Source organism: Nuphar pumila, chromosome 5 (assembly GCF_984573655.1).
Source record: "Nuphar pumila chromosome 5, dmNupPumi1.hap1.1, whole genome shotgun sequence".
Taxonomy (NCBI): Eukaryota; Viridiplantae; Streptophyta; class Magnoliopsida; order Nymphaeales; family Nymphaeaceae; genus Nuphar; species Nuphar pumila.
Genome location: NC_143253.1, coordinates 22477551 through 22505188, shown reverse-complemented (window position 1 = coordinate 22505188; position 27638 = coordinate 22477551). Strand labels below are relative to the sequence as shown.

Here is a 27638-nt window from a genome sequence, read left to right as displayed (position 1 = left end):
TGCTTCTTTTTTGTTTCATCGTAGTTTTGTTTTGCATACAATAAAGCATGTCATTGCATATTCATTTGATTTAATCTAGCTTAGTTTAGTTTTCTTGCATTTGAAAACTTAAAAAGAAAAAAAATAAAATCATAAAAGAATCATTTTCTCGATTTGCATGCCAATAGATAATCATTTTTTAGTTGTTAATCTTGTTTCACGATAGTTGTTGTTGTTTTCTTAGATTTAGTTAGTTTAGTTTCAAACATTAGTTTAATTAAATGTTTTTCTTAGATTTAGTTAGTTTAGTTTCAAACATTAGTTTAATTAAATGTTTCACAATAATATCATCCGATTAGGTTTTTTATTTTCTTGTTAATTTATGAATGGCAATAAGTAGATTTAATCATTTCTTGCATGTTTTTCTTTCATAAACTTGTTTATTTATGTCTTTAATTATTTCCAGCATGTTAGATTAGTTAGTTTAGCTTTAATTAATTTTTAATTCGTTATTCCATTATATTAGAAATCGGTAGGTAGAGTAGATAGTTAATTGTTTTTTTTTATTTCAGCAAATTAGAGTAGAATTAATTATTGTTATCAACAATTAGTTGAGTTTATTTACAATTTGAAATTTATATTTTCCGTATTTATATAATAATTTAGTTGTTAATAAATTATCATTTTTTTTAGGTAGAAATCCTCTTAGCTGATTTAGGTAGTTTTAATATTTTGTTAATTAGTTGATTTTTAATTCAATATTAAATATGTTTTTCTTGGTAATTAAATTCATTTAGGTTTAGTTTTATGTCATTAGAATAATTAGATTTCAATTATTTGCTTTAATTACATTAGCTAATTTTATTTTCTTGCAATTAAATTATTGATTTTTGTTAGATAGATCAATTTGTTATTTGCTTTATTAATTATTTAATTAAAATTATTTCTAAAATTCGGTTAGTATAGAATTCAAGTTAGATAAGTTATTTTATGCTAAATATTGTTCACGTTTTATTGTTAGTTTAATTTAGTTTATTTCTTGGTATTTGTTCTTAGTTTATTCCATAACTTGTTTCTTGTTAGCTAGTTAATTAGTTATGCTAATCTGTCTTTTAGTTAATTAATTTCATAACTTAGTTCATGTTAGTTATATTATTTGTTATGCTATTCTGTCTTGTAGTACGTTATTTAATAGTTTGTTTAGTATTTTTGTGATTTTTTTCAAAACTAACGTGATTTTCTCATAGTTTTCTTTCTCTATTTTGTGTTTCGTCTGTTTATTGTTGCAGGAAAGCGTTTAGACATGTGGTGAGGCCTCAAAAGTAAGGTTCCTAAAAGGTCCCCTCAAAAGGCCCTTCAAGCCCCTTAGGGAGCCCTCAAATAAGAAGAAAAAAATAACATATATTCAACCAACATCAAGAGGACTAGAGACTCGAAGCACTAAAAACTTTTGTCTTCTTTCTAGATTAGAATTTATTTTATTTTATTAATTGGGTTTGTAATAAGACACTATTATTTTATTTGTTTCAGCCATTCGCAGAGGGCAATACTTCATTTATTTATTTTAGTTAATTAATTAATTTTCTTTTCAAGATAATAAAGAATAACTTAGTTATTTGTGGAATACAAAATATTTTCTCGTTCTCTGAGATCGACCTGGACTTCACCACTAGTATGAATTAGTTTTTATGATTTGATGCATGATTTATATAAACATTTTTATTGAAAATATTATTTTAAAATGTTTTATTTAAAAAGTTACATCAATTACATGGAGTACCTGTTTTGATCATTTCAGACAAAGATTTATGGTTCACGTCAAAGTTTTGGGGTCAACTTCAGAAAGTTTTAGGGTCAAAGCTTAAGTTCAGTACGACGTTTCACTCATAGACAAACGAACAGTCGAAGAAGATAATCTAGACCCTATAGGGTATGCTTTGATCTTGTGCCTTAGAATGAAATGGCGACTGGAGTAAGCATCTAAAGCTAGTCGAGTTCTCCTACAATAAATCTATCATTCGAGTATCGGCATGACTCCTCATGAGACATTGTATGGGCGACCTTGTAGGTTCTCAGTTTGTTGGAGTGAGGTCGGTGATAGAATGATCGAGGCACCTATAGTATTGCATCACTACACAAATCTGGTACAATTGATTCGTAAGAGACTTTTGATCGTTCAAAACCGTCAGAAGAGCTACGCAGATCCAAAGCACTATAAAGTTGCATTAGGGGAGAGGGGGGGGGGGGGGGGGAGAAGTCTGATTCCCTTTCCATGGCAGTGGACTCCACAGAAGGGGGTGCCGCAACACCCCCTCCCGTGACATGCAAACGCCCCCTAAAGGTCTTTTTGCCCAAAATTTTTGTTTTTGATGTGATTTTTTTTTGTTTTTGTAAGCTGACCATCCATCAATGAGCGCGATGGACGGTCAGCACGCTTTAGTTCCGATTTACACCAAGAACCGAAAAAGCTTGTGAAGTCTTTGAAAACAAATTACTGAAAAAAATATAATCTTCAATAGATATGAACCTGAAACCTTGTTAAGCTAATTATGAAGGCTGATTAAAACATTTGTTAAATGTGAAAAGTATAAAGATAACCTTGTAGTCATCCTCCATAACGTATCTCTACCTTGTCAGACAAAAACCAGATCGCCTGATCTCCATCCTCATGACCTGACTTCCAACATTAGCCTACTTTTGAGAAATTTTGACAATGTTGTCAACCAGAAGCCGAACACTCCCTGTTGCTGGGTCTGGGTACAACATCATCCTCTCCTCGCTGGCAAGGTTACAGGATCAAATACCAAACCTGTCAGGGATCCCAAGTTAATCTAACCGGCAAGATTTATCCAGTTTAGGCCAAACCCAACAAGCTCTAAAATATGGTTTGCATTGAAAAGGACTCCTGGTAACATGAATAAAAACTTTGAGGTATACTGGAATGGTTTCATGACACAAACACTTGAAAATGGACGCACGCAGACTTTCCTACAGATGGAACAGAACAGGGTTGCAAGTCTCATCATTGTTGGGGTGGTTGCCTCTGCTGTTGGAAGTTGGGATTTTGAGACACATTTTGAAGAGCTGCAAGACCAGGCTGTAGATTCTGAGTATTGGTTGGCAAGCCCCCAAATCCAGATTGCACACTATGTTGTTGCTGTTGCATCTGCATCATGCTTGTGGAGTTTGTTCCGCCCATGTTAAACACTGCAACATTGAAGAAAAGGATTGTTAGTTTTGAATAAAGTCATTGGCAAGATTGACTAATTTCATAATCTGGAATGTGTATAATCATGTACAGTTCAAGTTGGTAATAAATTATTTGATTTTTTTATCTGTTTGTGTCCTTGTTAATTCAACTTATACGTATGGACATATATTGGTTTGGGTATAAACTGGGCCCAGTTTCACAGTGGTCTAGTCTAGGTGCATATTACAATGGACCAATTAGATCAGAAATAAGGTGCAGGTCATTTTGCATAACTAAGATCTCGCCCATTTTTACAAATGGGTCCAAGTTATGGACCAGACTGATTGGTCTATTAAAATCAGGTTGAGTGAGGTCCAATAGATTCAGTATTCAGTTTCTCAATTTGGATAGGATTTATCCAACTGCTTAGACCCTTTAATCGGTGTGAAGTGGGGTGGATGGAGGAAAGCATACATTGCAGTAGATTATAAACATGTATTGGTTGACATTGTCACAACTCACAAACTTATCCGAGAACCAGAATGCCTAAAGAGATCAATAATAGTAGAGAAAGTTTCTGAACAAATCCTGTGATACAAACAAAAAACAAGAACTTTTATTTAGGGAGAAAAACTAAAGTAAAAAGTTCACAGTGATTAAAAGCATAGCCATGAATATAACATAAACGATGAAAGTTCAGACATTTAAAACAATAAGTTCTCCGAGAAAATCTTCAAAATCCAAAGACTGACAAAAAAAAGAGATTTACAAAAAATAGAAATAGGAATTATTACAAGAATATGATATTACCAAAGATAATTTTGCAATAGATTCAAACAGATGAGACCTAAGTCACATGGATATGAGTGCAGGAATGGGACACTATGCGGATAAACTTGGGGTATAACACGATAGTTCTCAAAAATTTGGACAAAAGAAGATGGCCTTATACTCATGAACTATGTCACAGGGATTCGGCTAGCAGGGTGCCGCACCCGCGTCGACGCGACTCGACGCGGGTGCGGGTGCGGTCAACCCGACCCTGGGTGCGTTGACCACACCCAGGGTCATTTTTGTCCATTTTTTGGGGGATTTTTTTTTTTTAAAAAAAAATTGCCCTATGAAATGGGCTGCGGAATTTAAAAAAAAATTCTTTGTGGAGCCCCCGGACCCCCCCTTCCTGCAGGGGAAAAAACAATGAATCAGGCTCCACAACTCATCACTTTCATCTTTGGGGACAACCATATAAGATAAAAAAATGGTAAAAAGTAAGTTGGGCATAAATGTCATGGACCTTAACAGCTACCATACATTCATACATATACACTATACATGATATATATATATATATATATATATTTACATTTTTGCCCCTGCCGCACCCCCGCACCTGGTTTTTTTGGAAGTGCTGAATCCACGCACCGGCACCCGCACCCATGTGACATAGCTCATGAATATCATCTCATGTGAAAATTCCTGAACAATAATTCTAAATTACTATAATTAAAAATATCAAATATTAAAACTAAGTTGAAATTGTAATATATTTATGAGAAATTTTAAATAAAAAATGCAAGTGAATACAAAATGAGCAATCAAGATCACAAAAGAAAATAAATAAAGTTCATGGTATAATGTTGATTGCATCCAACATTAATTTTGACTTTGTCCATGAAGTGTTCTAGTGTGTAGTGTCAACACAGGATAGATACGCTAAGTCAGACATAGGATGAGACTTAGAATAGCTTATATTTAGGTTTTTAGACACCTCAAAGAAAGAATATCATGAAATGACGTGAGAAAGTGAATTTCTTGATGATAATGTTAACTATAACTAAAAGCAAAAAAAATATATTTATTATCCAGAAAACACAAAAAAAAAGTTCAATTAGGCAAGAGAAAGCGCATAATGCACACAAAGATTTTTTTCCCACCTTTCAACCTACCTACACACATAACAGTATCCCAACATTGATGACAAGGCAGTGGGGTCTTATGGTAAAGATAGACAATAATTTCTTTTTGGAGGAAAATAGAGAAGGTGAAAGAAGGAAGATAAATAAATGAAGTATGATGAAATGAAAAACAGGAGGAAAGGAAGAAGAAGGATCAATGAAAAGGAAGAGAGAACGAAGTAAAAAAGAAATTTGAGATGATCATGCCATGTCATTAGTTTTGTTGAATTCTAAATCCGTCTTAATTTTGTCCCGTTTTCTTTTGTTCATATTTTTCCATGATATTAATCCAAAACGATTCAGTCCTTTGAAATCTCCAACAAATGCCTTCACCAAGAATATCACAACGAATGTGATTTTGTAACTAAGGTGAATTTTCATTGACAACAACATAGTTTCCACTGCTCTCTCAAAACTCCTGACCAAATAGCAGCCACTGGATTGTCAATATCCAATGAAAAGGAAATCAAAATAATATGAGATACATACTTTGGTCACCTAGAATTTGCGAAGCATGACTACGCTGTGGATGCCCACCAGTTGAACCAAACTGAACACAATAAAGGAAAAACACAAATCAGAGAAACATAAGTGCAGTTTGACATTATAGTAAGGCATAAAATCATTTCCAATGCATGCACGTGCATTGGAGAGAGAGAGAGAGAGATGCACATGTATGGCTGTGAGTGGACATTTGCATCAAGAACTTTGAGAAATAATAGCCATGAACAGTAAGTAGTATCACCAAGACAAGATTTCATATTCATATGAGTTTAACTTTCTGTGCAGTATAGATACTCCAATCGACACAATTAAAATCAGATATCCCATCTATTTTAAGTGATTTTCTGTATAACTACGAACCTTCTTTGATATGATAGATATTGCAAACTAGAACATCAAATACATTTAAGAAAGCATTCCATAAAATGAGTAAACAATACATACATGTTAAAAGAGGATTATGATTCAGTAACAAGCCCTACATGTCAGATCTCTACCGATTATACAGCAAATTGACCTATTGAAATTCCAAAACTATTTGTTAAGATATTGTACTTGGTATATATATATATATATATATATATATATATATATATATATATATATATATATATATATATATATATGTATGTATGTGTATACTATATATCATAGATATATACTCATTTATAATCGTAATAGGTAATATGCTCTAGGGGTATTTTAGTCTTTTGACATTGTAATAGAATTTGCCCATTAGGGGGAGAACCAGGGGTGGAACCAGGAAGTTTTGAAAATTTTCATTAAAAATTATATTGCCCCCCTTTATATTTTAGTTTTATATTTTATTTTATTATAATTTTTTTTGCCCCACTTTAAGCAAAATCCTCCTCTTTATATTTTAGTTTTATATTTTATTTTATTATAAAAAATTTGCCCCCCTTTAAGCAAAATCCTGGATCTGCCACTGGGCAGAACTATCTTTTATTATTTATTTATTTATTTTTGTAACAAGTGTAATAGTCATGGGCTTTTTAGTCCTTGACTAATAGAGTTGTTGGGGCCTCCCAACGGCTAGATTTCTGGCAGTTGGGAGCTCCCCAACAACTAGAAGGGAGTCGCTCATTCCCATTTACTTGTATAAATATAGGGTCTTTTCCTCATTTCATGTTATGCATTTTGTGTGCATAACACTTACAATAATATTATTATTTTTGAAGTGTTGGTTTTGCCCTTAGTGGCATTTGGTGTTTGAACCCATAGTGGGTTATCTTATTAACTCTTGTATATAAACCCTATGGGTTGTGGTTTGTGAGATTGTTCTTATTTCATTACATGGTATCAAAGCTTTAGTGAATTGACTCTTAAAGACAAGTTGCTCGTGTGAATGTGAGCTCGTGGATCGTGTGTGAGGCTCATGGGGTTCTTTAGAGCATTATTCCTCTCATCTCCTTCCCCTCTCTCTTGCTCTATTCTATCTCTCCTTCACTCTTACGACATCACCATGGAAGAAGGCCGAGAGAACATTGTTGCCATTCTCCTGAGACTAAATGACTGCAACTATGTAATGTAGGCATCAATTGTCAAACATCAAATTTGGATCAAAGGTCTATCGGGATTGATAGATGGGACTGAGAAATAGCCCAAACTCAAGCTTACAAAGATCGACAATGGTAAAGAAGTGCCACTCTAAGGAGACGACATGAGCAAAGTTGTTGCCGAATATGAAAAAATATAGAAGGAATGGAGGATGGGTCATTCCAAGATTATGGCATGGCTCATCAATAATATTGATATAAAAAAGTACTCTAGCCTAGCCAAATTTGATTTTTCAAGTGATGCTTGGAAGTATTTCCAAGATATGTATTTTTTAAAGGACATCACTCATGTATGTAATCTTCAATAAAAGGTTAGGACCATGACCCAAGGAGACACGAGTATAAGAGAATACTATAATGCTCTATCTCTCTTTTGGGATGAGTTAAATATTTTAGAGCCTAAATGACATTGTCCCATGGATATAGAGCTTCGTGAAAAACAAATTAATACAAAGCATTTTTATCAATTTGTAAATGGACTTAGACCTGAATTTAAGGGTACTAAGTCTGCACTTTTGCATAGAGGTGTTCCCAACATAGTTGAAACATTAGAAGAAGCAACTATGGAATAAGTTGAAGAAACTCACCTCCTCCAAACATGAAGACTCAGTTCTTACTATGTCAAGACTTGAAAATCATACAAGAACTTACAAGCCTCTTCACTTTGAAAGAAGCTCAAATGACTATAAACACAAGAAGAATATAATGTCATTTTTGCAATGAGCTAGGTCACATCAAGTCGGTTTGCCTTAAGAGGAGAAGAGAAGATAAAGATGAAAAAAAGTGGCCTTCGTAGGGTCATCATTTGAGAGAAATTGTGTAGATGAAAGCTCCAAAAGTATTGGCTCAATGTCACCAGCACAACTCATGGAGGCACTACAACCACTACTCAAAAATCAAGTCATTTCTCTCTCCGGTGCGACCATGTCTAAATGCATTTATCCTATTAAGACTTCTTGGATTCTTGATTATGGTGTATCTTTCCATATGACTCCAAATGAGTCCAAAATATCCGAATGTCATATTAAGCCAAATAATTCTTATGTTTCAACCATTGATGGAACTTCTTTAAAAATCAACAGTTTTGAGATTTTGCAAAAATGTCAACCTTTTATGTACCAAATGTTAAAATAGTGTCAAAATTAAATTTAAATCTTATATCCGTTTATCAAATTGCGGACCATGGGAACAAGATATCTTTTTCATCTAGTGGTAGCTTGGTGCAGGATCTTTAGTCCAGGAAGCCGATTGGGTGATGCCATAAAAGTGGAGATCTTTATTTCATTGACAATCTTGAACCATCAAAACATGTTTTTTTTTGTAATTTTGTGAAAAAAGAGACAAAAAATTGCCATAAGAGATTAGAACATCTTATTATGTCAAAAATATATTTGTTTTCATTCCTTGCAAATTGTAATGAAAAGGATTTGGTTTGTAAAGATTGTATTCTTGAAAAAATAAAATCCTTACCTTTTGGATCTAGTCATTTTATATCTAAAGAACCATTTGATTTGGTACATTCGGTTGTATGGGACCAACACCAGTTGTGTCAAAGGGAAGAGTATCATATTATGTTATTTGTATGAATGATTATAGTAGACATACATGAATATATTTTTTTAAATACAAATATGAAGTATTTGATTGTTTTAAAAAAAATCACCACTATGTTAAAAAACAATTTAAAGCAAACATTAAGATTTTTAGATCCAATTCCGGAGGAAAATTTTTGCCCAATGATTTAAAAATTTATCTTGACCATCATAGAATTATTCAAAAAAAATCTTGTTTCTATACTCTTCAACAAAATAGCCTAGCTGAAAGGAAACATTGGCATATTATTGAGACCACTGGGGCCCTTTTTATATCAAAAAATATTCTAAAAACTTTTTGGGTCAAAGTCGCTCTTGTGCTGCTGGTTTATTTGATTAATAGAATACCTTCACTCTTGAAAATATTTCTTCTATTGAAAACTTATTTAAAACTCCTCCCAACTATAAAAGATTAAGAGTTTTTTTGTAGTAAATGTTTTGTCCTTTCTAACAAAAATGACAAACTTTCTGCTAAAGTTATTCATTGTGTATTTCTGGGATATGTTGAAAATAAAAACGGGTATAGATGTTATGAAATTAAAAAAGACAATTTATATTTCAATAATGCTATTTTCCTTGAAAACGAAAATGGATTTGATAAGGATGAATCCAAGAAACATTATGAGTATTCCTTTCTTTTTTATCCTGCTAATGATCATGAAAAAGTTGTTGACAATGATAGTATTCATGAGAACAATGATGATGACATTAATGATGCGCATGACAGTGACAATGAGGACACTCATAAAGTGAGTCTTAATGACATAGTTGAAACACATAATGAAGTGCAAACCTACACTCGTACCGAAGATCATTCTCCATGTGCCTTGGAAAGATATTCTCAAAATCAAGACATAGATCTATCTAGTGTTAGAAAATCAATCAGGATTTCCAAAGCCCCTAGTAGATTTGTGTCCTATGACTCCTTTGAACCCAAGCACAGAGCTTGTTTTATGGCCATCCACTCATATGTAGAACCGTCCTATTAAAATGATGTTAAGAGTCATCAAGAATGGATTAGAGCCATGAAAAATGAATTATAAGCTCTAGAAAAGGCAGAAACTTGGGGAATTCAAATATTACCTTAAGTAAAGAAAATCATAGGGTATAAATGAGTTTACAAAATTAAAACCACAAGTGATGGGACATTAGAGAGACATAAAACTAGGCTTGTAATTAAAGGGTATAGTCAAGAGTACAGAATAGACTATGAAGAAACATTTGCTCAAGTTGCTTGAATAACTACTCGTTACTATAGCATCGATTAGAAAATGACCCATATTTCATATGGACGTTAAAAATATTTTTTTAATGATAATCTTAATAAGAAAGTTTATATAAAACCTCCCGCAGGATTAGAGTTGGCACATGAAAAAAAAATCACTAGCAAAAGGCCTTATACGGCCTAAAGCAAGCCCCTAAGGCTTGGTATGATCGATTCCATAGTGTGATAATTTAACTAGGTTTTGAATTTTGTTATACTAACAAGTCTTCTAATACAGGTATAGTAATCTTAATTCTCTAAGTGGATGACAAGATTATCACATAATGTGATAAGCAGGGAGTTAGTCATATCAAAGATGTTCTCAAAACTAACTTTGATAAGACAAATCTTGGCTTTATACATTATTTTCTTGGTATTTAAGTTTCATAAGACAAATCTTCACCTCATGGATATTTTTTATCACAGACTAAGTATGCAGTCGAGATAATAGAAGGATCATGGATTTTTTATGAAAAACGAGTTGATACTCTAGAGGTCATTAATGTCAAGATGAAGAAGGATGATCAAGAACCTCTCAAGGACCCAACTTCATATAGACATATGATTGGAGTTCTAACTTACTTTTCTATTATTCGACCTGATATTGATAATGTCATTCACTCTATTAGTCAACTCCAGCATGCATGCTCAAACTAGAGTGCATATGAATGTTGTAAGGAGGATTATTAGAAACATTATTAGATATGGTTTATTTTTGTCATCTTCTTTTCCGCTAGAAGTCATTGCATATTCAAACTCTAATTGAGGTGGAAATGTGAATGGTCGATGCTCAACTACAAGTTTTTGTGTCTTTGTATGTGATTCATTGATTTCATAAAAGTGCAAGAAACAACAAAAGGTATTCCTATCTTTCACAAAAGCAGAGTACCGAACTATGACAACTACTACTAGGTTGGTGTGGTTGAGACAATTGTTAGAAGACTTAGAAGTTCACATAGCAAAACCATCAACATTATATTACAAAAAAATCACAGTTTACATCATATCGCGGGCAATCACACATTTCATAAGCAAACCAAACACATCGAAATGGATTGTTATTATGTCAAAGAAGAATTCTTGAAGAAGACCATAACATTGCTGCATGTACCATCTAAGTATCAATTGACAAACTTATTCACCAAAGCGCTTTCATCACCAAGATTTCAATTCCTCCTTGGCAAACTCTCGATTGTGGCACTATGAGTTTGAGGGGGGTGTTAAGATATTGTACTTGGTATATATATATATATATATATATATATATATATATATATATATATATATATATATACTAATTTATAATTGTAATAGGTAATACCATCTAGGGGTATTTTAATCTTTTTGACCTTGTAATAGAATCTGCCCATTAGAGGCAGAACTGTCTTTTATTTTTATTTATTTATTTTTGTAATAAGTGTAATAGTCAAGGGTTTTTTAGACCTTGACTAATAGAGTCATTGGGGCCTCCCAATGGCTAGATTTCGAGCCATAAGGAGCTCCCCAACAACTAGAAGAGAGTCTCTCATTCCCATTTACTTGTATAAATATAGGGTCATTTCCCCATTTCATGTTATGCATTTTATGTGCATAACACATGCAATAATATTACTATTTTTAAAGTGTTGGTTTTGGCCCTTAGTGGTAATTGGTGTTTGAACCCATATTGGGTTATCTTCTTGCCTCTTGTGCATAAACCCTACTGGGTTGTGGTTTGTGAGATTGTTCTCATTTCGTTACACTATTATGCTCAACTGGTCAATGCACAAGCAACTTTCCTCAGTGGGCAAGACTTTTTTTGTCAAATAAATGTTATAGTATTTGGACTCAGAATCAGGAAAAAAAATTTAAATCCATGGGTTATGCTGAGAAAAAGTTCAAGAAAAATAAAGAAATAAAAGTTAAAACATGGTAAATAGGGCCTTAGTTGTCATAGGCGCTAGGTGGAGCCTAGGCGATGAGGCTCTAAAAAGGCCTACGCAGGCGGTACCCAAAATAAATAAAAAATAAAAAAAATATGAAAAACATAAAAAACATAAAAAACATAATAAAAAACATGTATACAACATAAAATCAATCAATAATAAGCAATAGGCAAATAATATGTCGTTGAACACTGTAAAACAATTATATTACATAACCCTAATCTGCTCAAACAAATTAAGAATAAATTAACAATTGCATAAACAAACCATACAACTAACAATGTGAATGAACAATACACAAAAGACAAAATCACGTTTACAAAAAAATTAACAGTAACAATATACATAATAGAAACAATAGACAAATAGTGTCTTCTTCTTCTCAACAATAAACATAATATAAGCAATAGACAAATAATGTCTTCTTCTTCTTCTTCTTCTCAAGAATAGACATAATACAAACAATAGACAAATAAATGTCTTCTCTTTCTTCTTCTTCTTCTCCTCCTTCTCGAAGAAAAAAACAAATGATATGTCTTTAAAACAAAAAAAAATAATCTTAAAAAAAACTTCAAAAAAAAGCCTAGGAGGTGACAACCTAGGCAGCAATATAGGGCCGCACCGCCCAGATCTGGTCACCCAGGCGGTAGAGCTGCGCCTAGGCGCCGCCTTTGACAACTAAGAACAGGGCTATAGGTTGTAGTCAACATGACAACAGATTTCAAGAAACACTAAGGCTTTGTATCAGAGCCGTTGTTGGGAGTGGCGATGGGGGATTCACGGAATCATTGTTGTCTCATTTGATTGGAATGGAGGTTTTAAGAGGAAAGACGAAGATCAGGGTATTGTTGGGAGGGGCGATGGAAATATAAATGAGTTGATTTCATTAACATCTTCATGAGGATGTTGTTGCATAATCCACTGATTTAATCACCCCCATCATCGCCCCTCCCAAACAAAGACGAAGATGCATCCACAGAACCATTTGAACTGTATATACCCCAGAGTGCTTGGATGTACGAGGACATGGGTCACAGGTAGGGCTGTCAAAGGGTCGAGTGAGGGTTGACCCAAACCCACCCACATAACTAATAACTAGGTTCAGGTAATTGTTGGGTCAAGCATAAAAAGACCATATCCAACTAAATAACTTTTTTCAAAATCCCAAACCCGAGTAAACTTATTAACGAGTTGGGTTGATTTCGAAATATAGGTTTAGAAAGTGTAGAAATACCTTTTTTTTGCAACATTGACAAACAAAGATGCCTTGGCCAAGAGTTTACATGTGTCATATATGGTTGGGGGTTCAAATCCCTTTGGAACCTATGTACTTTTTATACAAATCAAACTTGACCTCGTATGCTAGGCAGGTCGGACACCCGACCCCATATCGGTTGGGTCCAAAATAAGATACGTATCGTATCATTAAAAAAATCATAATTTTTAAATATTTTTTTTTCAAAAATTCTCAAAAAGTCATGAAAAATAAAAAAAATAGCAAAAACTCTAAAAAAATCTAACACATGAAAAAATGATGAATTGCACAAAATACAATCATAAAATCACATAAGAAGCATTTATGTCTCTATAAGCTGCATAAGACATCATCAAACATCAACTATCTCAAAAGAACAATGCAAAATATTAAACATCTTGCAATTAAGAACATGTCATAAGACCCATACTTTCATTACATAAACAACAATAGTTGCACTTGATTTTTAATCGGTTTTCACTCATTACTTGAGTGCCCCATTCCCATGATGGATCATCTGTTGTCATCTTTATTGGAGGTGTGTGGAGCCTGATTTCTACCTTAAAATGAAAAAATAGTAGAAATGCACTCTTGAGCAAACCGCAAAGCCATCTTTATTGGAGGAGTGTGGAGCTTTATTTCTACCTTAAATGAAAAATGGTAAAAATGCACTCTTACACAGATCGACCCTCAAATCGCTTTCACGACTCTTAGGGTGTGTGAATACCCCTTTAATCGTATCTACACAAATGAGGAAGTCGGCCCTCAATAGGTCTTTAAAACCCACAAAAAATTATGATTTGACCTTTTTTAAATGCCTAAGGTGTATCGTACGATACGATACGGGGTTGTATCATACGATACACACAATACAGATATGATAAACACTCGTATCACAATACGAGTGTGTATCGTATAATATCGTACGATATGGTACAATACTTACAACATTGGTATGAATACACTTTTCAGTTACTGATATGGTTATACCAATTGTACTTTGTTACCATAGATTATATGCTTAAAAATTATGCAATCTTGTATTTCTTTTCACTAGTTTTACTTAATGTCAACAAAGTTTTCCATTTGTTATGATTGTTTCATTAATTGTTCTAAAGTTTATTGTGCATCTTGCAGCTGCACATGGAGCCTTAAATACGACTAAGACTTACCTGAACTTTTAAAAGCTAAAGCTATTTGCCTTCTTTATGTGAGAAGATGCAACCCACAATCCGAATTCTCAAATGATTCTCACAAAAAATCTCCCAAGAGAACCATAAAGGTTCATAAGCAAAGCTCATTCACAAGAACCAATAAGGTTCATACAAAAAACCACCTAAGAGAGAATGCAAATCAAAATGAAGAAAAAATATAATTTCATTCAAGTGGGATATAACCCACAACAAAAAAAACACTTTACAATGGGGTGAGACCCCATATTTATAGAGCTAATAAAGAAGAGGGAGAGGGAGTCGTTGGGCTCCCAACGGCTCTATTTAGAGCCGTTGGGAGTCGAACGACTCTCTTAGTGCTCTATGCTTTTTGACTTAGTCAAAAGGCATAAAGCCTATTACATGTCCAAAAATGAAAAAAATGAAAAACTAACTAACCCAATCTTACCTAAACTAAAAAGATAAGATTACATATGATAGTGGTATGTTACATATGAGATTAACTATGAGATTACAATTTTAACACTCCCCCTCAAACTTACAGTTGAACAACCGAAAGTTTGTTTAAGAGAAAATGAAACCGGGAAGCATCGAGAGGTTTAGTAAAGAAATTTGTCAACTGATATTTTGATGAGACATATGGAAGATTAATGGTGCCGTATAGGAATTCCTCTCGTACGTAGTGACAATCCATCTCGATATGCTTAGTCCTTTCATAGAATGTCCGGTTGCTAGCAATGTAAATAGAACTTTTATTGTCGCAGCATAGTTGTGATGCTCCCGTACTCATAACACATATATCTTACAGTAATCGCCTTAACCAGACTACTTACATGGTGATTGTAGCCATGGATCCGTACTCAGCTTCAGTTAACGAAAGAGAGACGTTTTGTTGCTTATTGCACCTCCAAGAAATCAATGATTCTCCTAAAAACACATAAAGTTCAGTAGTTGAGTGTCGATCATTAGTATCACCTCCCAAATCTTCATCAGTATAAATAGTTAATTCTAATGAGGAAGAAGCAGGCAAGAAAAGTCCTCGAAAGATGAAAGTTTTAAGATATCTAATAACGTGCAACACAGCTCCCATATGAACAGTGGTAGGAGCATGCTGGAATTGACTTGCTGTGTGGACAATATGTGCAATGTCAGGTCTTGTGATGGAAAGGTAAGATAACGCCCCCAACAAGTTGTTTGTAAGGTGTTGGGTTCTCAAGCAGTTCTTCATCGTCAATCTTCATTTTAATATTCACAACTTTAGGAGTGTCAACTGTTAAAATATGTATCTCAATCTTGTAATCCAATATATATTTTATATATATAAAAGGTACTACATAATACATATACATATATTATATATGTATATGTATTTACTTTTTATATATATAAAATATGTATTTTTTCATTTATTAGTCGTAGGGGTAGTTTAGGTATTTCCTATTTTTTGCGCATATTCACATTATGAATATATATGTATGTAAATTTTACACCTTCCTAGAGCCTTCCCCAATCAATTTTCTAGACCATCGATCTTGTATCAAACATTTGTTAGATGAGAACTTTACATCACATCCATGATCCGAGAGTTGAGAAACGGAAAGCAAATTTAAATTTAATTTGGGTATAAATCTAATTTTTGGAATAAAGAATCCTTGTTTTTCAAAATTTCTCATTCATTTTACTTCAAGAGATGTTCCATCCACGGTTAAAACAAAGAATGGAGAACCATTTTTTATTTTTTGTATAGTCGAAAAAAGAATTAAAACTTGGGGTCATATGAAAAGAAGCACCCAAATCCAAAAGCCAAGAGGTCTTACCGGGGAAGAAAAAGTTGACATGGCGGCTCCGAAAATGGCCCCTTTTAGAAGAGGTTGAAGATCATCTACAATTTGTTGAAGAGAGAGGGCCCCACTTAAAGATGATGGGCACTCTTGAGATGTAGTAGCCATGGCAAGAAGCTTCTTCCATTTTTGGGCAAATAGGCTTGATGTGCCCCGGTTCCTTACAAAAGTGGCAATTAAGCTTGCTATAGTCCCTCCTTCCTCCTTGTCCGCTTGGATTTTGGTTTTTGAAATGAGGAGGCTTGTAGGTCTTTAAGTTGTTCCCCGATCTTGATACGACATTCACACCTTCATTTTCTTCATTATTGGATGGTGTAGCTAGAACACTTGGATTGTTCTTACATACACCCATCTGAGTCTCTTCCCCACTCAATTTAGTTATGACATCTTCAAGAGAAGAAGAAGTGAAGGCGGATAAAAGCGAAGACTGAATTTGTTCGAATTCGGGCCTAAGCTCATTCAAGAAGTTAAAAAACCTATCTTCTTCCAAATGTTTGTGATGAAGCTCTATGGCTTCTCCACTCCATTTGGGTTCGAGCATAGCAAGATCATCCCAAATAGAAGATAGCTCTGCAAAGTATTCTCTAATAGACATCTCCCCTTGTTGAAGCGTTAGCGCTCTCTTTTGGAGATAGTATTTATGAGACAAGTCCCTAGAGGTGTACATCTTCTCAAGATATTTCCATGCTTGAGAAGCTTTCTTGAACTTGATGATATTTGCATTAATTCTCGTTTTTGTACCTGAGTATTACCAGACCAGATATCTCACATACAGTTCATACCGCAAGTCGGTTTCAGCATGCACCAACTTCAGTTCACATGAGTGCCGTATTACGGGTCGTAAGATACATAAAGGGTACTCTAAATAAGGGAGTTTTCTTGTCCTCTTCATTTGATTTAAGATTAATTGCATATACTGATTCAGATTGGGGAGGTGACTCGAATAACCGTCACTCCACCACTGGCTTCTGTATATTTTTAGGAGATTCGCTAATTTCATGGAGATGCAAGAAGCAACAAAAAGTGTCTCTATCCTCCACTAAAGCTGAATATCGTGCTATGGCAACTACTACCATGGAGATTGTGTGGATTCATCAGCTTTTGGAAGATATGGGAATTGTCATAGAAGGGCCCACCAAGTTATGCTGCGATAATAAAAGCGTAATTTACATTGCTAAAAATCATATTTTCCATGAGCGAACAAAGCACATTGAGATGGACTGTCACTATGTTCGAGAAGCTTGTCTGAAAGGAATCATAGATCTTCCATATGTAACTTCAGAATATCAGTTGGCAGATTTCTTTACCAAAGCATTGTGTGCTCCACGATTCAACTTTCTCCTTAGCAAACTTTCGGTCCTCCTGCCCTAAGTTTGAGGGGGGGCGTTAAAATATGTATCTCAATCTTGTAATCCAATATATACTTTATATATATAAAAGGTACTACATATACATATATTATATATATGTATATGTATTTACTTTTTATATATATAAAATATGTATTTTCTCATTTATTAGCCGTAGAGGTAGTTTAGGCATTTCTTATTTTTTGCGCATATTTACATTACGAATATGTATGTAAATTTTACATTTTTTATTCCTTGTATTTTTATCTTTTTTGTCTTTTTGTTTTTTTTTTACTTTTTGACCAAACCTTGGGGGCCCAACCATATAGCTGTTGGGCCCTTCCAACGGTCACAATTGTGACCGTTGGAGGGGCTCCAACAGCTATATGTTGCCCCCCCCCCCCAAGGCCATCATATGTGTATATATAGGGGCTTTTCCCCCTTGTAAATGCAAGGCTTTGGGTCAAAGCCCAATAGTGATTTCTATGAGATTTTAATGTTCATTTGTATGCCTTTGAGCATTCTTGTATTGTGCTTTTGTGCACAAGTGTTCTACGTGTTCTTGTTGTGCTTATATGCACGTGTTTGTCATCAAGAATATTGTGATCTTGACTCTACAATCTTATTGAAGATATTTTTACATCAACATGTTTTTCATCTGTGATTCCTGACCTGTCAACAATATCAAGAGCAAATTTGGATTGAGTTAAGTAAATAACCTCTAGGAGAATAAGTCACTTCGATACCAAGATTTTTTTTTAAGAATCCTAAATCACTCATTTTAAAGTTGTCTTTGAATTTTTTTTTTTGATATTGTCAACTCCCTGTTTATCACTTCCAGTGATGATCATGTCGTCCACATAGAGAAGAAGAAGAATAATACCTACATTAGATTTCTTAATAAACAAGGTTGTGTCAGTAAGACAAAATTAAAAACCAAAATCAAGCATAACTTGATTGAATTTATCATACCAAGCCTTTGGGGCTTGCTTAAGACCATAAAAAGCTTTATGTAAACGAAGGGTTTTTCCTTGAGGAATCTTAATACTAGGTGGTGGTTTCATATACACTTCTTCAGCTAGGCTCCCATTGAAAAATGCATTCTTGATATCCATCTGAAAAATATGTCATTTCTTTACCGAGGCAAGAGCTATTAAGGTTCTTACGGTGGTCATTCTAGCGACTGGTGCAAAAGTCTTTTCATAGTCTATTCTATATTTTGGGGAATAGCCCTTGGCAACTAGTCGGGCTTTAAACCTTTCAAGAGTGTCATCACTCTTGGTTTTAACTTTGTATACCCATCGACATCCTATGAGTTTTTTTCTTGGTGGAATATATTGAACAGTCCATGTATTTGCCTTTTCTAAGGCATTTAATTCTGCTATCATGGCTTTGACCCATTCTAATTGTTCTTTTGTTGTATCATAATTAGAAGGTTCTATGTAGGAATGTAATAAGGCAATATATGCTTTTGATGTTTTGGTGAAAAAGACTCATAGGGTACAAATTTTTTGGGCACTTTTGACACCCTAGAAGATTTTCTTGTTTCTATTTGATCATGTGATTTAGAATATTTTTCTAGAACACAAGGTTGCTCTAGATTACCTCGTCTAAAGTATTGAATACAGTCTGAGTTATTATGAGATGGTTTGGTGCTTATAATATCATTTTGATCTTCTTGATAAACTTCACTTTCATTAATCTTTAAAACTAAGTCCAATAAAAAAGAGTATTCATCTACTTCTCTAGAATTCTTAATTTCAAAAGAACTCTAGTTTTCTAAGAATGATACATTTCGTGATACATATAACTTTCTAGTTTTGAGATCAAGGCATCTATAACCTTTTTGATAGTATGCATAACCAAGAAATGCACATAGAATAACACGAGGAGAAAGTTTGTTATTTTTGTTAGAAAAAACAAAACATTTGCAACCAAATACCCTTAATCTTGAATAATTTGGAATTTGTTTGAAAAGTTTTTCCACAGGTGATATATTGTTTAACAAAGATGATGGCATTCTATTAATGAGATATACTGCAGTTAGAGTAGCTTCGGCCCCAAAAAAAAAATGGTACTTGATGAGTAATGAGTAGAGTTGTTTTTATAATATACTTATGTTTTCTTTTTTGCTAAACCATTTTGCTGTGGAGTATATGGGCATAATCTTTGATGTGTAATGCCATGTAAATTTAAATAATCGTTAAATTCTTTTGATATATACTCTTTTCTTGAATGTTAAAATACATGTAACTCATATATATATATATATATATATATATATATATATATATAATACCCAATAGGGATATTTTTGTCATTTCACAAGTACCCGATAGGGGTACTTGTTTTTCTTATTTTATTTTTCTCTTTATTTTTTGTAAATCATATTTTTTGTTTTTTGTTTTTTTGCTCACACAAAAGGGGCCCCACCATGTAGTCGATGGGGCCCCCAACGGTCACATTTGTGACCGTTGGGGGCTCCCAACGACTACATGGGGAGCCCCCTATGTGGCTCTCCTTTTAAGGCCTTTTGGCCCTTCCCCTCTCCTTCTCTTGTGTATAAATAGGGGTGAACCCCTCATGTATTTTTCACTCTTGAGAGCTCTCTCTCTTTCAATAAGAGACATTTATATTTTTATGTTGTGTTGTCTCTTGTGGGTTTGGGTATTAGCCCTTGTTGTTTGTTCATTAGTGGATGTTGTAAGTGCCTAGTGCACTCTTTGCTTTTCCGCATATTTCATTACATGGTATCAGAGCCTTGTGTATGCTCTTCTTCTTAATATAGCTAGTTGTGTAGCTATATATTTTTTTCTTGTTATATCTCTCTTCCTTTTATCCTCTTGTAAGTGATTATTATGGAAGGAGAACAAAAGATTGATCTCTCCTTCAAGCTCAATGGCTCCAACTACATGATGTGGGCCGCCGCCATGGAAAACAACCTCAAGGGGAAAAAGCTTTGGGGATACGTTATGGGCACTATTCCGGAACCGCAACTTCAACTAACTAAGATGGAAGGTGATCAAGAGAAAGCTCTTGAAGGAGATGCCCGCATGAAGGCCATTGAAGATCACCAATCTAAAATAAAAGATTGGGAAAGTAAGCATGCCAAGATTCTTGCTTGGTTCATGAACAATGTGGAGCTCAAGATTTGCGCCAACATTGCCAAATTTCGGATGGCAAATGAAGCATGGTTCTTCATGAAAGATATGTTTACCCAAAAAGACCTTGCTCGTCAATTCTTTCTTCAAGAAAAAATCCAGACTATCAAGCAAGGAAAAATGAGTGTTAGGGACTACTTTAGCACTCTTGGCCCTCTATGGGATGAGCTATCTTTACTAGAACCAAAATGGGTTTCTAGTATAGATGTGGAATTAAGGAGAGAACAAATGGAAAAGAACACTTTTTCCAATTTTTACATGGGCTTAGGCCCGAATATGAGCAAGTTAGATCCTCCCTCTTACATAGATCAAAGTCTCTTCCCTTGGAAGATGCCATAGCCGAAATATGCCAAGAAGAAACCCGTCTTGGCATGATTAAAGGAGGAGATGATGTCTTGGCCGTATCAAAACCTGGTAACCACATGAAAACTTACAAACCTCCACATTTTGGAAGACAAAATAACTATAATGGCAATTATAGAAAAGCCATTTGCCATCATTGTCAAGAACCGGGTCATATAAGACCTAATTGCCCTAAGTTGAATAAAGCACCGAAAAATAAGGTTGCTTCCGTTGAAGAAGCTACTCAAAAGAAAGAGGAAGCAATCAAAGGAAATGACTCTTTTTCTCTTGCTCAACTATCGGAAGCACTACAAACTTTACTCAAGATTCCATCAACTTCGGGTGCCGCCGTAGCTTCCTCCTCTCCTCCAGGTATGCCGTCTTGGATCCTTGACTCTGGAGCCTCCTTTCATATGACCCCTCTTGAAAATGAGCTTTCCGATTTATGTAATAATTATAAAAACTCCTATGTTTCAACTGCCGATGGTACATCTTTACAAGTAAAAAGTTTTGGAACCTTAAACTTTTCAAAAGATTTCTTTGTGCCAAACGTGAGAGTTGTACCTCAACTTAATTTAAATATCCTCTCTCTCAAATATGTGATCATGGATGTAAAATCTCCTTCTCAACTAAGGATTGCTCTATACAGGATCTCCGGTCTGGGAAGCTGATTGGGCAAGGCCATAGGAGGGGAGATCTCTATTACATGAGCAACTTGAAACTCCCCACTAACTCTTTTTGTAACCATGTCCAAGATAAAAATATTGATATTTGGCATCAAAGACTTGGACATCCAAGTTTCTCAAAAATGTACTCCTTTCCATTTGGAAAGAAATTTTGTAATGAGAAACATTTTGTTTGCAAGAATTGTATTTTTGGCAAAATGAAATCTACTCCTTTTCCAAACCAAACCTTTGTGTCCAAAAGACCTTTTGAGTTAGTTCATTCGGATGTTTGGGGTCCTTCACCCGTCATGTCTAAAGGAGGGTACTCCTATTACGTCACTTTTATCGATGACTACACTAGGTATGTATGGATCTACTTTCTCAATTTAAAATTCGAAGTCTTTGACTTTTTCAAAAAATTTCATATGATAGTTAAAAATCAGTTTTCAAGTAATATCTCTACTCTTAGATCCGATTCGGGTGGAGAATATTTATCAAATGAATTTCAAAACTATTTAGAAGTAAATGGAATTTGTCATCAAAGATCGTGTCCTAGGACTCCCCAACAAAACGGCTTGGCCGAAAGAAAGCATAGACACATCATGGAAACCACTAGGACACTCCTTATTTCCAAAGAAATTCCAAAGAATTTTTGGGCCGAAGCGGCCTTAACCTCAACTTACTTAATAAATAGAATGATATCTTCATCCCTACAAAATACATCTTTATACGAAAAACTATTTGAAAGAACACCCGACTTCAATAGATTAAGAGTCTTTGGATGTAAATGTTTTGTCCTTACTCATAAACGGGACAAATTATCTCTTAAAGCTATTGAATGCGTTTTCTTGGGTTATGGAGAAAATCAAAAGGGTTTTAGATGTTTTGACTTGAAAAATAACAAACTCTATGTATCCAAAGATGTAACATTTTTGGAAAATGAAAATGGTTTTGTGAAAACTAAAGATATTGACGAAAGTGAATATACTTTTTTATTTGATCTTCTATCTCAAGAAGATGAGACTCCTCAAGAAGAGGAAATCTCTAATGTGTCTTTGAATGACCTAGAGGAAATTCCTCTTGATAATGTTATAGATGAGAATAATAGACCAATCCAAACATATGTTAGGCGTGGTCAACAATCTTAGATGAGCGCCTTAGAAAAATACTCTCAAGGATCCAACATAGAAGAAACCTCTTTAAGGAGATCCAATCGGATCTCCAATCCTCCTAATAGGTTTGTTTCCTATGAGTCCCTAACTCCAAGATATAGAGCATGTCTAATTGCGTTGGATTCATTTCATGAACCCTCACACTATAATGAGGCCAAAGATATTCCCCAATGGGTTGAAGCCATGAACTTAGAGCTTAGTGCCCTTGAAAAAGCAAAAACTTGGGAAATAACTTTGTTACCCACTGGAAAGAAATCAATAGGATGTAGATGGGTCTTCAAAATTAAAACCAAGAGTGATGGTTCATTAGAACGTTATAAAGCACGGTTAGTAGCTAAAGGATATGCTCAGGAATATGGAATAGATTATGAAGAAACCTTCGCACCTGTTGCTAGAATGACTAGTGTTAGGACTCTTATTGCTATTGAGTCAGTGAAAAATGGCCTATCTATCAACTCGATGTTAAGAATGCATTTCTAAATGGCGAATTAAATGAAGAAGTTTACATGGATCCCCCACCTGGAGTATGTATTGGTAAAAATAAGATTCTCAAACTTAAAAAGGCATTATATGGTTTAAAACAAGCCCCAAAGGCTTGGCATGATAGATTTAGTAATGTAATGACAAGTTTGAATTTTCGTTCATGTTATACTGACACTGCTTTGTTTGTGAAAAGTGCAGGGTCTTCAGTAGTTATTTTACTACTTTATGTTGATGATATGATCATCACAGGAAGTGATGAGCAAGGCATTAATGATATTAAAAAGGTTTTGAAAGAAAATTTTGATATGTCTGACCTTGGTTTCTTAAGATATTTTTTAGGAATTGAAGTGGCGTACTCTCCTCGAGGGTACATTCTCTCTCAGATGAAACTTGCTGCTGACATCTGTTCCAAATCTGGTATCTCCGATGATAAGAAGACAAAAACCCCAGAAGTCATCAATGCAAAATTAAGGTTGGAAGATGGAACACCTCTCGAGGATCCTACTCTCTACCGGCAACTTGTTGGGTCTCTAACCTACTTATCCATCACACGGCCAGACATTGCTCATGCCGTCCACTCTGTCAGTCAGTTTCAACATGCACCTACAACCGTGCACATGAGTGCAGTCTTAAGGATTGTCAGATATATCAAAAATACCATAACTAAGGGAGTTTTTCTTTCTTCTGCCTCGTCACTTGATTTAATTGCTTATACTGATGCAGATTGGGGAGGAAATCCCAATGACCGAGTCTCAACTACCGGATTTTGTGTTTTCTTAGGTGACTCTATGATTTCGTGGAGATGCAAGAAGCAACACAAAGTATCCTTGTCCTCGACGGAAGCAGAATATCGTGCTATGGCCACTACAACCATGGAACTTGTGTGGCTAAGAAGCCTCCTCAGTGATATGGGCATTGTCATCTCTACTCCTTCGAAGATGTGTTGCGACAACAAAAGCGCAATCTATATTGCAAGCAATCACACCTTCCATGAGCGTACTAAGCATATTGAGATGGACTGTCATTACGTTCGTGATGAATACCTAAGAGGAACTATAGCACTACCTTACGTCACATCAGAGTACCAGTTGGCGGACTTCTTCACTAAGGCTCTTGCGGCTCCTCGGTTTTTGTTTCTTCTTAACAAGCTTTCGGTTATATCCCCGTAAAGCTTGAGGGAGGGTGTTAAAATACATGTAACTCATATATATATATTTATATATATATATATAATACCCAATAGGGGTATTTTTGTCATTTCACAAGTACCCGATAGGGGTACTTGCTTTTCTTATTTTATTTTTCTCTTTATTTTTTGTAAATCATATTTTTTATTTTTTGTTTTTTTGCTCACACAAAAGGGGCCCCACCATGTAGTCGATGGGGCCCCCAATGGTCACATTTGTGACCGTTGGGGGCTCCCAACGACTACATGGGGAGCCCCCTATGTGGCTCTCCTTTTAAGGCCTTTTGGCCCTTCTCCTCTCCTTCTCTTGTGTATAAATAGGGGTGAATCCCTCTTGTATTTTTCACTCTTGAGAGCTCTCTCTCTTTCAATAAGAGACATTTATATTTTTATGTTGTGTTGTCTCTTGTGGGTTTGGGTATTAGCTCTTGTTGTTTGTTCATTAGTGGATGTTGTAAGTGCCTAGTGCACTCTTTGCTTTTTCGCATATTTCATTACATTGAATCAGTGCAAAAAATTGAAATATCATTTTTAAATTGGTTCTTGACCAGGTTATGAAATATTTGAAAATAAAAAAATACTTCAGATTTATGTTTGAGAAAATAAATCCAAGTATGCATTATAAAGTTATCTATGAAAATGACGGTACGAAAAACCTCCTTCTGATATGACAGGTGCAGGACCCCACACATCCGAATATACTAACTCAAGAGGTCGAGAAGAGACAATTTCTTCCTTGAAAGGGTAATCTCTTTATTTTTCCAAGAATACATTTTCACATTTGAAAGTCTCAGATTTACAAAAAAAAATCATATTTGGAAAAAAATGAAGGATGACCAAGTCTCCTGTGCCATAGATCTAAATCGATTTTTTGTATATAGGCCTCTTTCTCTATAGCCTTTCCCAATCAACTTCACTGACCGGTGATCCTGCACTCGACAACCACGAGAGGAGAAGAAAACGTTATATCCATGGTCAGATAATCGAGAAATAGATAAGAGATTGAGGTTTAATTTGGGAATATACCTAATTTGTGGGATATAAAATCTTTTTGAGTTTTGAGAAATATTTTCAAAATTTTCCATCCCTTTGATTTATAATGATGTTCCATCAGTAGTAAAAACATTTGACCCATTTGAGTTATGACATTCAGATAACATATTAATATTTAGGGTCATATGAAAAGAAACACCTGAGTCAAGAAGTCATAGAGATTTACCTGGATCGGAAGTGCTAACTGAAGATACTGTGACTCCAGTAGATGAAGATGCTCCCTTGAGTAGAGGTTGAAGTGCTTTCACCAATTATGCTAAGGACATACTTTCAATGGAAGATTCATTTGACTCTTGTGGAGGTCTGACTGAGACAACATTTTTCTCATAAGGTCTCTTTAATTTTGGACAGTGAGTTTTCATATGTCTTAGTTCCTGACAATAATAACAAATGATTTTTCTTTTCTCAAAATCATTCCCTTTTCTTTCATCATTTCTCCTTCCATAGTTAGGGGGTTTGTAAGTTTTAACATAATTTCCTGGTTTTGATACGACTAAAACAGAGTCATCATCACACTTTGTGATTCTACTCTTGAGTCTATTTTCTTTCATACTTAGTTCTTCTATTGTGTCTTCTATTGAAGTTACCTTTTCATGATGGAGAATGATAGACTTGATGGATTCAAACTCCGATCTTAATCCACTAATAGATTGAAAAAAATATTTCGCATTTATTTGGTTTTGGCGGAGTTATATATCTTGTGGGCAATGCCACTTTGGTTCAAGAAGAGCTAACTCTTCCCATAATTCCGACAAGCCATTGTAGTATTCTCTAATACGCTTGTCTCTTTGAACCATATTTCTAACTTTGATTTGTAAATTGCACACATGTGCAATATCTTTAAGAGAATACATTCTCTTAAAGTAATCTCATGCATCATTTGCATGCTCAAACTTTGCAAGGCTTGAGCATTTCTTTATGTCAAATGCTTGTTATGAGCCAAGACATGATCTTGGCATGTCCCATTCTCCATTTCTTCCACTTTTTTTTTGTAAGTGGAGATAGCTTTAATTCTTTCTACCTCCGTGAGAGATATTTCTTTCTCTCCTTCATCTTTTGTAAGGATTATGATAGGTTCCAAATCGATCCCATCTACTAATCCCCATAATTCTTTTCTCCATATAAGATACTTCATGATTGAAGCCCATCTGACATAGTTGGAATCGTTGAGTTTGATGGGCATAATGGTGACATTATCATTGGCATCCATTTTACAATTTTGGAAAAGAAGAGATAAAGAAGAGAAGAAATAGGGCAAATGCAAAAAATGAGATAAAGAAAAGGATACTCTACCACAAACGGTGAGTACAAGTATTCCTCCAAGCTTTCACACGATCACAACTTCCCGATGCACCAAAAGAACTTAGCTTGATCACTTCAACTTGTCTCAGATACCATGTGAGAAGATGCAACCCACAATCTGAATTCTCAAATGATTCTCACAAAAAATCTCTCACAAGAACCATAAAGGTTCATAAGCAAAGCTCACTCACAAAAACCAAAAAGGTTCATACAAAAAACCACCCAAGAGAGAATGCAAATCAAAATGAAGAAAAAATATAATTTCATTCAAGTGGGATATAACCCACAACAAAAAGAATACTTTACAATGGGGTGAGACCCCATATTTATAGAGCTAATAAAGAAGAGGGAGAGGGAGTCGTTGGGCTCCCAACGGCTCTATTTAGAGCCGTTGGGAGTCCAACAACTCTCTTAGTGCTTTATGCTTTTTGACTTAGTCAAAAGACATAAAGCCTATTACATGTCCAAAAATGAAAAAAATGAAAAACTAACTAACCCAATCCTACCTAAACTATGAAACTAAACTAAAAGGATAAGATTACATATGATAGTGGTATATTAATATTACATATGAGATTAACTATGAGATTACAATTTTAACACTTTAGGCTCCCCAGCTCCAGGTTGCAAAAAATCCCTCGCACATCCAAAATAATACAGTGAAAGTTGAA

General features: G+C 34.6%; 1 protein-coding gene across 2 annotated transcripts in view; it reads right to left on the bottom strand.

Moving 5' to 3' along the window:
• Positions 1-2470: 2470 nt before the first annotated feature.
• MED8 (mediator subunit 8) overlaps positions 2471-27638 on the bottom strand; it is a 45963-nt gene continuing 20795 nt past the window's right edge. Inside the window, exons 11-12 of one of the 2 annotated variants that reach the window (XM_090007239.1) lie at positions 5614-5674; positions 2471-3186 (exon numbers count right to left, since the gene is read on the bottom strand). In XM_090007239.1, the coding sequence (XP_089863365.1) occupies positions 3002-3186; positions 5614-5674 (246 nt within the window). In that variant the 3' untranslated portion in view covers positions 2471-3001. The remainder of the gene's footprint in view (positions 3187-5613; positions 5675-27638) is intronic. The other variant, XM_090007240.1, reaches the window with a different exon arrangement.